The sequence below is a fragment of the Salmo trutta genome, chromosome 15, assembly GCF_901001165.1.
Source record: "Salmo trutta chromosome 15, fSalTru1.1, whole genome shotgun sequence".
Classification (NCBI taxonomy): Eukaryota; Metazoa; Chordata; class Actinopteri; order Salmoniformes; family Salmonidae; genus Salmo; species Salmo trutta.
In genome coordinates, this window is record NC_042971.1 from 63,754,808 (window position 1) to 63,769,091 (window position 14,284).

General features: G+C 44.6%; 1 protein-coding gene across 4 annotated transcripts in view; it reads right to left on the bottom strand.

Moving 5' to 3' along the window:
- Positions 1–11,918: 11,918 nt before the first annotated feature.
- LOC115149539 (FSD1-like protein) overlaps positions 11,919–14,284 on the bottom strand; it is an 82,987-nt gene continuing 80,621 nt past the window's right edge. For all 4 annotated transcript variants that reach the window (XM_029692483.1, XM_029692482.1, XM_029692486.1 and 1 more), the window contains one exon: positions 11,919–12,184. In XM_029692483.1, coding sequence (XP_029548343.1) covers positions 12,062–12,184 — 123 coding nt within the window. In that variant the 3' untranslated portion in view covers positions 11,919–12,061. The remainder of the gene's footprint in view (positions 12,185–14,284) is intronic.

The following is a 14,284-nucleotide window of genomic DNA, read 5'->3' on the forward strand; positions in this document are numbered from 1 at the left end:
CAACATGTCCCTAATTGAGTCTGTAATACCAACATGCTTCAAGCAGACCACCATAGTCCCTGTGCCCAAGAACACAAAGGCAACCTGCCTAAATGACTACAGACCCGTAGCACTCACGTCCGTGGCCATGAAGTGCTTTGAAAGGCTGGTAATGGCTCACATCAACACCATTATCCCAGAAACCCTAGACCCACTCCAATTTGCATACCGTCCAAACAGATCCACAGATGATGCAATCTCTATTGCACTCCACACTGCCCTTTCCCACCTGGACAAAAGGAACACCTATGTGAGAATGCTATTCATTGACTACAGCTCAGCGTTCAACACCATAGTACCCTCAAAGCTCATCACTAAGCTAAGGAACCTGGGACTAAACACCTCCCTCTGCAACTGGATCCTGGACTTCCTGATGGGCCGCCCCCAGGTGGTGAGGGTAGGTAGCAACACATCTGCCTAGCTGATCCTCAACACTGGAGCTCCCCAGGGGTGCGTGCTCAGTCCCCTCGTGTACTCCCTGTTCACCCACGACTGCATGGCCAGGCACAAGTCCAACACCATCATTAAGTTTGCAGACGACACAACAGTGGTAGGCCTGATCACCTACAACGTCGAGACAGCCTATAGGGAGGAGGTCAGAGACCTGGCTGGCTGGTGCCAGAATAACAACCTATCCCTCAACGTAACCAAGACTAAGGAGATGATTGTGGACTACAGGAAAAGGAGCACCGAGCACGTCCCCCTTCTCATCGATGGGGTTGTAGTGGAGCAGGTTGAGAACTTCAAGTTCCTTGGTGTCCACATCAACAACAAACTAGAATGGTCCAAACACACCAAGACAGTCGTGAAGAGGGCACGACAAAGCCTATTCCCCCTCAGGAAACTAAAAAGATTTGGCATGGGTCCTCAGATCCTCAAAAGGTTCTACAGCTGCAACATCGAGAGCGTCCTGACTGGTTGCATCACTACCTGGTACAGCAATTGCTCGGCCTCCGACCACAAGGCTCTACAGAGGGTAGTGCGTACGGCCCAGTACATCACTGGGCTAAGCTGCCAGCCATCCAGGACCTCTACACCAGGCGGTGTCAGAGGAAGGCCCTGAAAGTTGTCAAAGACCCCAGCCACCCCAGTCATAGACTGTTCTCTCTACTACCTCATGGCAAGCGGTACTGGAGTGCCAAGTCTAGGACAAAAAGGCTTCTCAACAGTTTTTACCCCCAAGCCATAAGACTCCTGAACAGGTAATCAAATGGCTACCCAGACTATTTGCGTTGTATGCCCCCACCCAACCCCCACCCAACCCCTATTTTACGCTGCTGCTACTCTCTGTTCATCATATATGCATAGTCACTTCAACCATATCTACATGTACATACTACCTCAATCAGCCTGACTAACCGGTGTCTGTATGTAGCCTCGCTACTTTTATAGCCTGTCTTTTTACTGTTTTTATTTATTTACTTACCTATTGTTCACCTAATACCTTTTTAGCATTGTTGGTTAGAGCCTGTAAGTAAGCATTTCAATGTAAGTTATTCGGCACACGTGACAAATAAACTTCGATTTGATGAATGACAGAAAGCCATATAAATACTAGTTAAATAAAGGTTAAATAAATATGAAGAGAACGGTTCAGAATATTCGGGATCAATTTAAGAAAGCGCATATTCATCTCCTGGTAGATTTAAAAATACTCTAATCTTTTATATTATTTAGGTTAGGAAAGTATTTATGACATGGTTTCTGCGAGTTGGAGTGGGGTTGGGGGGAATGGGATGGGATTGGAGGTTGGACATGTTGGCTGGCTGGGGTTGGGGGATGGGATGGGAGGATGGATGGAGACATGGCTGGCTGGGGTTGGGGGGAATGGGATGGGAGGTTGGATGGAGACATGTTGGCTGGGGTTGGGGGAATGGGATGGGAGGTTGGATGGAGACTCTGTATATACAGTGAGGGAAAGAAGTATTTGATCCCCTGCTGATTTTGTACGTTTGCCCACTGACAAAGAAATGATCAGTCTATAATTTTAATGGTAGGTTTATTTCAACTGTGAGAGACAGAATAACAACAAAGAAATCCAGAAAAACGCATGTCAAAAATGTTATAAATTGATTTGCATTACTAGTCTTTCTAGTTCTATGTTTTGTTTACTGATCTGGCCTTCAATTGGAGGCAGCTGTTCCTTGTTGCCTCTGATTGAAGGTCCTATGTATAGGGGTGTTTTGGTAATGGGAATTGTGGGTAGTTATTTCCTGTTTAGTGTATGTTGCACCTGACGGGACTGTTTAGTGTCGTTCGTTCGTTTTTGTATACGTGTTTCTTTTGGTTTTTCCTTCTTTTATAATAAATAACAAGATGAGTATACATTCTCCTGCTGCACCTTGGTCTACTTCATACGACGCATGTTACATGCGCTCTTCCACTGAGTTGTAAAAGGAAGCAGAACAGAAACTGGCTACTCTTTAGTTGACTGATGTAGCTGGCAAAGTAACTGCTGTTTAACAGAAAAAATGAAACTAGTGTTTATTCGCAGTGCTGAGCTAGTATTGTAACTGACGTGTGACCTTAGGTAATGTTCCATCCCCTCTCGACTGAGGTGAATGAATACGCTACGGTAGTGAGTAGCTACCACAGCCAGATCATCTCTAGCCTCTAGTTATCTGAGGTGAATGAATACGCTAGGCTAGTGAGTAGCTACCACAGCCAGGTCATCTCTAGCCTCTAGTTATCTGAGGTGAATGAATACACTAGGCTAGTGAGTAGCTACCACAGCCAGGTCATCTCTAGCCTCTGTCAGATAGCGATATGGAGGTGGATATTATTACTAACAGCAGTTATTTGTATGGAAATGTTTTGTAGTTTTTGTTTTGTTACGTTTTAGAAGTAAATGAACTTGGCAAGCGTTCGCCAGTTGATGTACCGTTCAAGAGAGAGCTGGCCAAAAGTTGGCTTACATTAGCTATTTTTTTTTGCCTCAATTAAACTAGACCTGAATCAAACAATGAAACCATCGGCCAAACGATTGAAGATTGATATTCTGACGGGTTTTTTTTCAGTGCAAAGTGAGTTATATTAGTCAGTATGGAAATGTAATGTTATTGATGTGTCAGTTTCCTTAGCTAATTCCCTACTTTTCACACTGACACAGTAGTAAACAGCTCTACCGTTCCAGGCTTCACTGTCATGGTGCACAGCAGAGGCCTGCACAGGACCAATTTCTTCATCCCGCTCCTGCCAGCACCCACTGGCTTTCTATCGGACTCCCACCTGCTACAGCAACAACTGATCCCAAACCCAAGAGCAAGAACTGATCCCAAACCCAACCGCAGTCCCGCAATGTTGTTTTAGGCATATGTGTCGGCTTGTATACACTAGCACGCGGTAAATTGCAGCGTGTCGCTTAGGTCGCCCAGAGTGGCTTGCTTGTGGGCGTGCTGGCAGCATATGGCAGTATATAGCAGCACGTTTGATTATGCGTCAAGAATTCCGCATAGCAAGTGTGTATGAAGGTCTGATTATTAAAATGGGTAAATAGTTTAATCCATTCTCCATTTCATGAATGTATTCACAGGTAAATAGGAATATGCTTTAAAACACTCTGGTGACAAGCACACTTTGCAGCCCTTTTTCCAATCGTCCACATGGCTGGGAGAACCTATTCAACTAAGTAAATACATTTAGAAAATGTAAAAAAAAAAAAAAATATTATTATTAGCTAACTAGCTACAGTGCAGGCTAACTCAAATGAGCTGCAAATGTAGCTAGATAGATATCTAGCTAACTTTTAAGATTTTATAGATAGCTAGCTAAGTCAATTAAATCATCACCAGCTACCTAACTTCATATTAGCTAGCTATCTTGATGTATTTATCACTGTAAAAAACAAACTTCAAATTTGTAGGTAGCTAGATAACAGCCCCAACTGTCAAAGTGAGAGGCTATTCTGGATAGGGCAGGTACTTGTGTAATTCCAGTCGCTAGAAGTGAGGACGGAGGTAATAGTAACATAATACTCAGTGCTGTGTAATTTGGCTATAATGAAGTCTGTTTCTTGTGAGGTTTTCTGTCCTCAGATAAAGAGAGCTGTGAAAGCCTATTTTTTGAAGAGGTCCCAATGAAGAGCAAGTGGTTCTCAGTCCTGGTCCTGGGGACTCAAAGGGGAGCACATTTTTGTTTTTGCCTTAGCGCTGCACAGCTGATTCAAATGATCAACTCATCATCAAGCTTCAAGTGGTATTTATGTATTCATTTGTGATGTTATCCTTGATATGATCCTGCTATGGTCACATGCATCTATCAATCCAATGTTATCATGATTTATTAATCAGGGATATTATACTTTGGTAATCCACAATGACCTGGTGATATGAAAGTCTAAAGTCTAATAATTACATTGTCTTCCATATTCCTACAGATACCTTGTAACTGGAGATTCCTTCAAAACGATTGCCTACATTTACCATGTAGGGCACTGCAAGGTTGGGTGACCAGGGCCATCTGGGACTGCCTCCTGGGGGGGGGATTCAGGCGTGTGAAGGCTTCCTGTGTCCTGCATAACTTCACGAGGATGGACACGAGGACCAGGAGGGGATCAGATTCCTTGAACACTGTACATTTAACTACCTTATTTTCTCAATAACAGTCTCTCTCCTTCACTTCATCCCTCTCCCCCTTCTCCCTAAATCCTCTAGGTTATATCAGCCGTGTCGGTGAACCCCTCCCCCTTCTGAACTGGCTACATAGAGGGCACAGCATGATCAGAGGTGAGAGGTCATTTGGTCGGGTCAACAGGGAGTATTATTAAAGAGATGCGTCACATTGAAATACAGATAGAGATGTAGTAGTCCCAGAGTTAATGATCCAAGGTCAGTTTATATTATACAGGAAGTATTATTAAAGAGATGCTTTACATTGAAATTTCAGATAGAGATGTAGTTAGTCCCAGAGTTAATGATCCAAGGTCAGTTTTGCATTTCACCTCCTGATGATTATGATGACTGACAGTGGTAGAATGAAAAAAGACAAGGCTTAAACATGCTCTCTCTCTCTCCATCTGTCTCTCATCTGCAGGTATATTTTGATGTGAGAGAGGATGCCAACCCCCAGTCCTGTCATCTCCCCCGCTCTTAAGATAACCTTTGGGCTGACTGGGAGCCCAAGGCTGGTTAGGAGACACCGCTAGAGACACTATTATGTAATTGTGATGAACTGACAGAATATTAGGGTAGCACTGTGATTCATTAATCATATGCTGCCTTCCCTGCTCCTCTGTTCTTACCTCTTTCCCTTTGTCTTTTACACCTCTCTCACTACCTCCTCTTTCTTCCTCCGTTTTTATAATGAACACCAGATGTGCATTGATGTACAGATTGAACTTGTATTTCTAATATAATATTACAATTATAATATTTATAATGCATGTATTATGTATTTATAACCCTTGGATAATGAACTTCTTTCAATAAAGTGTTTCACATTCTCTACTGGTTGAAATGAAGTCTCTCATTTGATGAAATACTCCACCTATCCTGTATTTATCAGATCAATGCAGATGAAGGAAATTACATATTGAGATGAACCGGGTTTAGACCATTTACATGATGCATAGGAAGCGTAGTGCAGTTTAAAAAAATATATATTTATGTATATATGAATTACAAATCAGCCTTTAACTAGTTAAATCATGTTTCTAGTCTATTGCATAGTTACAATGTGTAACCATTGATGTCCCAGGACCGGTAAATACTATTGAAGTGTATAATTGTAATACATACATGCAGACACAGCATCATTCAAAGACTGGAATTCAATACTCCTGGTATTGGATATGACTGAAACTGCACCTTTATTTGCCCAGGTAGAGCACATGATCAAAGCAAATCAAATTGTATTTGTCACATGCTTACTTACCCTTAACTTCTTTATTTTCTTAAAACAGCTTTTGTTGGTTAAGTAAAGAATAAAGAGCAGCAGTAGCTGTTCAGGAGTCTCATGGCTTGGGGGTAGAAGCTGTTAAGAAGTATTTTGGACCTAGATTTGGCGCTCCGGTACTGTTTGCCGTGCGGTAGCAGAGAGAACATTCTATGACTAGGATGGCTGGAGTCTTTGACAATTTTTATACACCGCCTGGTATAGGAGGTCCTGGATGGCAGGAAGCTTTGCACCAGTGATATACTGGGCCGTACGCACTACCCCCTGTTTAGTCCCAGGATCCTTAGCTTAGTGATGAGATTTGAGGGCACTATGGTGTTGAATGCTGAGCTGTAGTCAATGAATAGCATTCTCACATAAGTGTTCCTATTGTCCAGGTGTGAAAGGGCAGTGTAGAGTGCAATAGAGATTGCATCATCTTTGGGGCAGTATGCAAATTGGAGTGGGTCTAGGGTTTCTGGGATAATGGTGTTGATGTGAGCCATGACCAGCCTTTCAAAGCACTTCATGGCTACAGACGTGAGTGCTTTGGGTTGATAGTTAATTAGGCAGGTTACCTTAGTGTTCTTGGGCACAGGGTCTATGGTGGTCTGCATTACAGACTCAGTCAGAGACAGGTTGAAAATGTCAGTGAAGACATTTGCCAGTTGGTGTCACGACTCCTACCGAAGGTAGCTCCCCTTCCTGCTCGGGTGGCGCTCGGCGGTCGTCGTCACCGGCCTACTAGCTGCCACTGATTCTCTTTTCCCCCTTTCTGTTTATTGTTTGCACCTGTTTTGTGTTGGGCTGATTAGCTGGGTTATTTTAGCCCGTAGGCCCGCCTGCTCTGTGTGCGGGATTGTTTTGTGTATTTGCTTCTGTGCACGCTCGTGTTTGAGGAACTTTGTACGTGGGTTTCCTCGGACTGTTTCAGTCCCCAGTGTTTGGGGCATTTTGTTTTTGTGTGCGCCCTGTATCTCCGTGGGGTGGCTTGTGTTCGCCTTGTGTGACATTAAAGCACTACCCTGTACTCTCTGCGTCCTGCGCCTGACTTCGCACCCACTACGCCCAGAGCCTAACAGTTGGTCAATGCATGCTCGGAGTACACGTCCTGGTAATCCGTCTGGCCCTGCGGCGTTGTGAATATTGCCCTGTTTAAAGGTCTTACTCACATCAGCTACAGAGAGCGTGATCACACAGTCATCCGAACAGCTGAAGCTCTCATGCATGTTTCAGTGTTACTTTCCTCGAAGCAAGCAAAGAAGTAATTTAGCTTGTCCGATAGGCTCGTGTCACTGGGAAGCTCTCGGCTGTGCTTCCCTTTGTAGTCCGTAATAGTATGCAAGCACTGCCACATCCGACGAGCATCGGAGCCGGTGTAGTGTGATTTAATCTTAGTCCCGTATTGACGCTTTGCCTGTTTGATGGTTCGTCGGAGGGCATAGCGGGATCTTTTATAAGCTTCCGGGTTAGAGTCCCGCTCCTTGAAAGCGGCAGCTCTACCCTTTAGCTCAGTGCGGGTGTTGCCTGTAATCCATGGCTTATTGATGAAGCCAATGACTGATATGGTGGTGTACTTCTCAATGCCATCGGAAGAATCCAGGAACATATTCCAGTCTGTGATAGCAAAACAGTCCTGTAGTTTAGCATCCGCTTCATCTGACCACTTTTTTATAGACCGAGTCACTAGTGCTTCCTGCTTTCATTTTTGCTTGTAAGCAGGAATCAGGATAGAATCATGGTCAGATTTGACAAATGGAGGGCGAGGGAGAGCTTTGTACGCGTCTCTGTGCGTGGAGTAAAGGTGGTTCAGTTTTTTCCCCTCTAGTTGCACATTTAACATGCTGGTAGAAATTAGGTAAAATGGATTTAAGCTTCCCTGCATTAAGGTCCCCGGCCACTAGGAGCACCACCTCTGGATGAGCGTTTTCCTGTTTGCTTATGGCCATATACAGCTGGTTGAGTGTGGTCTTAGGGCCAGCATCGGTTTGTGGTGGTAAATAGACAGCTATGAAGAATATATAAGAGCGTCTGCTAAATGACGTAAATGTAAATGTAAAATATAGATGAAAACTCTCTTTGTAAATAGTGTGTTCTACAGCTTATCATGAGATACTCTACCTCAGGTGAGCAAAACCTCGAGACTTCCTTAGATTTCGTGCTCCAGCTGTTGTTTTCGAATATACATACTCCGCCGCCCCTTGTCTTACCAGACGCTGCTGTTCTATCCTGCCCGTGCAGCATATAACCAGCCAGCTGTATGTTGATAGTGTCGTCGTTCAGCCACGACTCCGTGAAGCATAAGATATTACCGTTTTGAATATCCCGTTGGTAGTTTAATCTTCCGCGTAGGTCATCTATTTTATTGTCCAAAGATTCCATTCTGCTAGCAAATGTGCAAGGTAGTGGGGGGTTTATTTGATAGCCTACAAACTCTCAGAAGGCAGCCCCGCCCTCCGGAGCCTTTTTCTCCGCCTCCTCTTCATGCAAATCACGGGGATCTGGGCCTGTTCCCGAGAAAGCAGTATATCGTTGGCGTCGGCCTCGTCAGACTCATTAAAAGGAAAAAAAGGATTCCACCACCAGTCCGTGGTGAGTAATCACAGTCCTGATGTGTAGAAGTTATTTTCCGTCATAAGAGACGGAAGCGGCAACATTGTGTACAAAATAAGTAAAACAATAAGTTACAAACAACGCAAATAAACGAACAAAAAAAACCACAAAATCGTTTGGGGGCACGTAAAACATCTGCCTTCTTCTCCAGCGCCATCTTACAAATGGAATGGCATTCTGTGAGAGTATGACATTTTGTACCAGTAGTAAGCATACAGCAGGCCCATATAGACATACAGAGAATTCAAATTACTCTACCATATGGCTTAGAAAACTCAAAAAATGTTTGTAAGCTAAAAACAGACACAGAGAATTGATTAAATTTTCAATCCTGCCTCAATACACTTCATAGATTATAGTCGATGAGAAAGATAAAGCAAAATGTTGCCAGGTTGCCAGGGGTGGAAAATGGTTTATTTGGTGTTTCAACGGAGAGGTGGACATTTCTAAAAGAGTCACATGTTTGCGGTCTAATATCACAAAAAAAATGTGAATACAGTATAACTGAAAAGGTTGGCCCACATGAAGACAACTGGAGTTATCCTTCTCCCTCTACGGCTCAAAACAGAACAGAACAGCAGCATGGAAAACATGGTAGAAAATGAAATAACCAAACATTGAGTTCAACCAGTATACATAACATGATAATGATGCACAAAAAGGGTCAGTTATTTAGTTTTAAATCAGCTCTAATAATCCAGGTGAATATAACATATTCAGCATTGAGACCACTGATATGCCTAAATTATTTAAAATAAAATAATTATTTCAAAACAAAATCCAAAACGAAGTAATATATGACGAAAAGTATTGTGTGCAGTGGTAGTGTGTAGTGGTCAGAGAGATGTGTCTGGCTGTAGTGGTCAGAGAGATGTGTCTGGCTGTAGTGGTCAGAGAGATGTGTCTGGGTGTAGTGTGTAGTGGTCAGAGAGATGTGTCTGGCTTTAGGATCTTGTCCTGAATTATTGCAATGACATCATCCAGACACCAGGTGGCAGAATATAAAGTATTCCCATATCAATTTCCCCTCACTACACGTAATCTTTGGTGGTTTTGACACAATTTGACAGACATCTCATTCCAACTGATGACGACCGCATGTATCAATATAATCACGTAGACACTGAGTGTACAAAACATTAGGAACAAGTTGCTCTTTCCATGACATAGACTGACCAGGTGAATCCAGGTGAAAGTTATGATCCCTTATTGATGTCACTTGTTAAATCCAGTTCAATCAGTGTAGATGAAGGGGAGCAGTCAGGTTAAAGAAGGATTTTTAAGCCTTGAGACAATTGAGACATGGATTGTGTATGTGTGCCATTCAGAGGGTGAATGGACAAGACAAAAGATTGAAGTGCCTTTGAACGGGGTATGGTAGTAGGTGCCAGGCGCACCGGTTTGAGTGTGTCAAGAACTGCAAAGCTGCTGGGTTTTTCACACTCGACAGTTTCCTGTGTGTATCAAGAATGGTCCACCACCCAAAGGATATCCAGCCAACTTGACTCAACTGTGGGAAGTATTGGAGTCAACATGGACCAACATCCCTGTGGAACGCTGTTAACATCTTGTTCATGCCCCCACAAATTGAGGTCGTTCTGAGGGCAAAAGGGGCTGCCACTCAACATTAGGAAGGTGTCCTTAATGTTTTGCACACTCAGTGTATATCTGATGTCTATCACCCTTTTCAAAAAAAGGTACATCCTTTAAGAACTGCCGTTTTTTTTAGCCATATCACGAGATTAACTTCTGAACGCTTTAAAAAAGGTACAGTAATATGAGAGTCCTTAACGGCACCCTATTCCCTATTTAGTGCACTATAAAAAGAGAATAGGGCGCCATAAGACATGAATAAGAACACACAATTCTCAATGACGTACAGACACAGATCAACACACTCTGACGTCTAGGTTCATAGCCTGCGTCCCAAATGGAACCCTAGTCCTTTATATAGGGCACTACTTTTGCCCAGGCCCCCATAGGGACAGTGCATGACCAGGGATCGTCACAGGGGCCCCTGGTTCAAAAGTAGTGCACTATATAGGGAATAGGGTGTGATTTGGGACGCCTACACAGGGTCACACTAAGCCTGGTGCACAACTAACAGGACAAAGTCAATCATGAGATGAAAACGGCAGAACGACATCATAAGGTAAGTTAAGTCAACCCTGCTTCAGGTACTGTATTTAGTGCAAAGCTGCAGTTTTAGTTCGGACAAGATGTTGTTCAGTAGCAAACTGAAGAAACTGAGGGTTCAAACCAAAACGACGCCTCTACGAGAGAGGGAGGAGCTATAATCCATTCACTGACACTATATAGTCATACACACACACACACAGAAATATACGAGTCAATACAGGCGCTGTTAAGTAATCAACATGGTTTGTCGTCATGCCAAAAAAAAACAGACGTTCACACTTCAGAGAGACAGAACGATGTAAAACTCAGCATTCTAACTAAAACAAAAGGAGAGAGAGGGAAAAAAAAGTGCACTCATCTATTCCCTGATTAAACGTCTAGCATTCCTGCTCCAGAATGACAAATCTTAATATAAATGTTCCAACCCCTCTAAGCGATCTGGAACATGGTTAAGAGGGTTCCACTAACCCTTAATGCTGCAGGTTATCGGTTGTTCCTGAAGAGCTACCTTCCTGTAGGTTCACACCAACCCCAGTTTCAGCTATTATTATTATTATTAGAATCAGGTGTGCTAGGTTAGGGTCAGTGGAAACCTACAGGACGGTAGCTCTCCGGGAACAGGCTTGGAGAGCCCTGATGCGTGATGGTACCCTCTAAGGGTCTGGAGCGGCTTGGTTAAACTGCGAGGAGTGAAGGCGATGCTGGTTTTGTTCCTCCAACGCTCAGTGTTTCTCATGTCTCGCAGCGCATCTGCAGCGGTGCAGCTCGGGTTGACTGACAGATCAGAAACAGGAAGGGGTTGTACTTGCACAGGAAGCAGGAAGTCAGAGGAGCGAGTTCAGTTCATTATTGGTTGCGTCCGAAATGGAACCCTATTCCCTATATATATAGTGCACTACTTTTGACCAGAGCCCTATAGAACCCTATTCCCTATATAGTGCACTACTTTAGACCAGAGCCCTATGGAACCCTATTCCCTATATAGTGCACTACTTTAGACCAGAGCCCTATGGAACCCTATTCCCTATATAGTGCACTACTTTAGACCAGAGCCCTATGGAACCCTATTCCCTATATAGTGCACTACTTTAGACCAGAGCCCTATGGAACCCTATTCCCTATATAGTGCACTGCTTTAGACCAGAGCCCTATGGAACCCTATTCCCTATATAGTGCACTACTTTAGACCAGAGCCCTATGGAACACTATTCCCTATATAGTGCACTACTTTAGACCAGAGCCCTATGGAACCCCATTCCCTATATAGTGCACTACTTTAGACCAGAGACCTATGGAACCCTATATAGTGCACTACTTTAGACCAGAGCCTGCATAGAGCAACAGTAGTGCACTGAGTAGAGAATAGGGTGCTGTTCCAGACGCAGCCAGTCAGTGTGGGCTACTGGGCCATGCTGTTGAGGCTGCTGTTTGAACCTCCCAGGCCGTTCTCAGTCTTCTGGAAACTCTTGACTGCACTGGGGACCTGCATGCCTGTACTGAGGCTCAGTCCTCCACACCATACCTGGAACACAACACAACACACATTGTAAGAACACCATCGTCGTCACTGAGGGAGTTATAAGACACATGCTGTTCGCTGCTCTGGCACCCCAATGGTAGAACAAGCTCCCTCACGACGCCAGGACAGCGGAGTCAATCACCACCTTCCGGAGACACCTGAAACCCCACCTCTTTAAGGAATACCTGGGATAGGATAAAGTAATCCTTCTAATAGTAACTAAAGGCTGGGGGCATAGTAACTAAAGGCTGGGGGCATAGTAACTAAAGGCTGGGGCCATAGTAACTAAAGGCTGGGGGCCCATAGTAACTAAAGGCTGGGGGCATAGTAACTAAAGGCTGGGGGCATAGTAACTAAAGGCTGGGGGCATAGTAACTAAAGGCTGGGGGCCATAGTAACTAAAGGCTGGGGGCATAGTAACTAAAGGCTGGGGGCATAGTAACTAAAGGCTGGGGGCATAGTAACTAAAGGCTGGGGGCATAGTAACTAAAGGCTGGGGGCCCATAGTAACTAAAGGCTGGGGGCATAGTAACTAAAGGCTGGGGGCATAGTAACTAAAGGCTGGGGGCATAGTAACTAAAGGCTGGGGCCATAGTAACTAAAGGCTGGGGTCAATAACTAAAGGCTGGGGTCAATAACTAAAGGCTGGGGGCATAGTAACTAAAGGCTGGGGGTATAGTAACTAAAGGCTGGGGCCATAGTAACTAAAGGCTGGGGGCATAGTAACTAAAGGCTGGGGTCAATAACTAAAGGCTGGGGTCAATAACTAAAGGCTGGGGGCATAGTAACTAAAGGCTGGGGGTATAGTAACTAAAGGCTGGGGCCATAGTAACTAAAGGCTGGGGCCATAGTAACTAAAGGCTGGGGGCATAGTAACTAAAGGCTGGGGGCATAGTAACTAAAGGCTGGGGGTATAGTAACTAAAGGCTGGGGGCCCATAGTAACTAAAGGCTGGGGGCATAGTAACTAAAGGCTGGGGGCCCATAGTAACTAAAGACTGGGGGCATAGTAACTAAAGGCTGGGGGCATAGTAACTAAAGGCTGGGGGTATAGTAACTAAAGGCTGTCTCTCCATGCCTCTTGGTCCCTCTTAGGTTCTCTGGCAGGCTATTCCAGAGGCTGGGGGCATAATAACTAAAGGCTGGGGGGGGGATAGTAACTAAAGTCTGGGGGCCCATAGTAACTAAAGGCTGGGGGCCCATAGTAACTAAAGGCTGGGGCCATAGTAACTAAAGGCTGGGGGCATAGTAACTAAAGGCTGGGGGTATAGTAACTAAAGGCTGGGGGCATAGTAACTAAAGGCTGGGGGCATAATAACTAAAGGCTGGGGGCATAGTAACTAAAGGCTGGGGGCATAGTAACTAAAGACTGGGGCATAGTAACTAAAGGCTGGGGGTATAATAACTAAAGACTGGGGGTATAATAACTAAAGACTGGGGCATAGTAACTAAAGGCTGGGGGCATAGTAACTAAAGGCTGGGGGTATAGTAACTAAAGGCTGGGGGCATAGTAACTAAAGGCTGGGGGCATAGTAACTAAAGGCTGGGGGCATAGTAACTAAAGGCTGGGGGCATAGTAACTAAAGGCTGGGGGCATAGTAACTAAAGGCTGGGGGCATAGTAACTAAAGGCTGGGGGCATAGTAACTAGAGGCTGGGGGCATAGTAACTAAAGACTGGGGGCATAGTAACTAAAGGCTGGGGGCATAGTAACTAAAAGCTGGGGGCCCATAGTAACTAAAGGCTGGGGGCCCATAGTAACTAAAGGCTGGGGGCATAGTAACTAAAGGCTGGGGGCCCATAGTAACTAAAGGCTGGGGGCCCATAGTAACTAAAGGCTGGGGGCCCATAGTAACTAAAGGCTGGGGCCATAGTAACTAAAGGCTGGGGGCATAGTAACTAAAGGCTGGGGGCCATAGTAACTAAAGGCTGGGGGCCATAGTAACTAAAGGCTGGGGGCATAGTAACTAAAGGCTGGGGCCATAGTAACTAAAGGCTGGGGCCATAGTAACTAAAGGCTGGGGCCATAGTAACTAAAGGCTGGGGGCCATAGTAACTAAAGGCTGGGGGCCATAGTAACTAAAGGCTGGGGGCATAGTAACTAA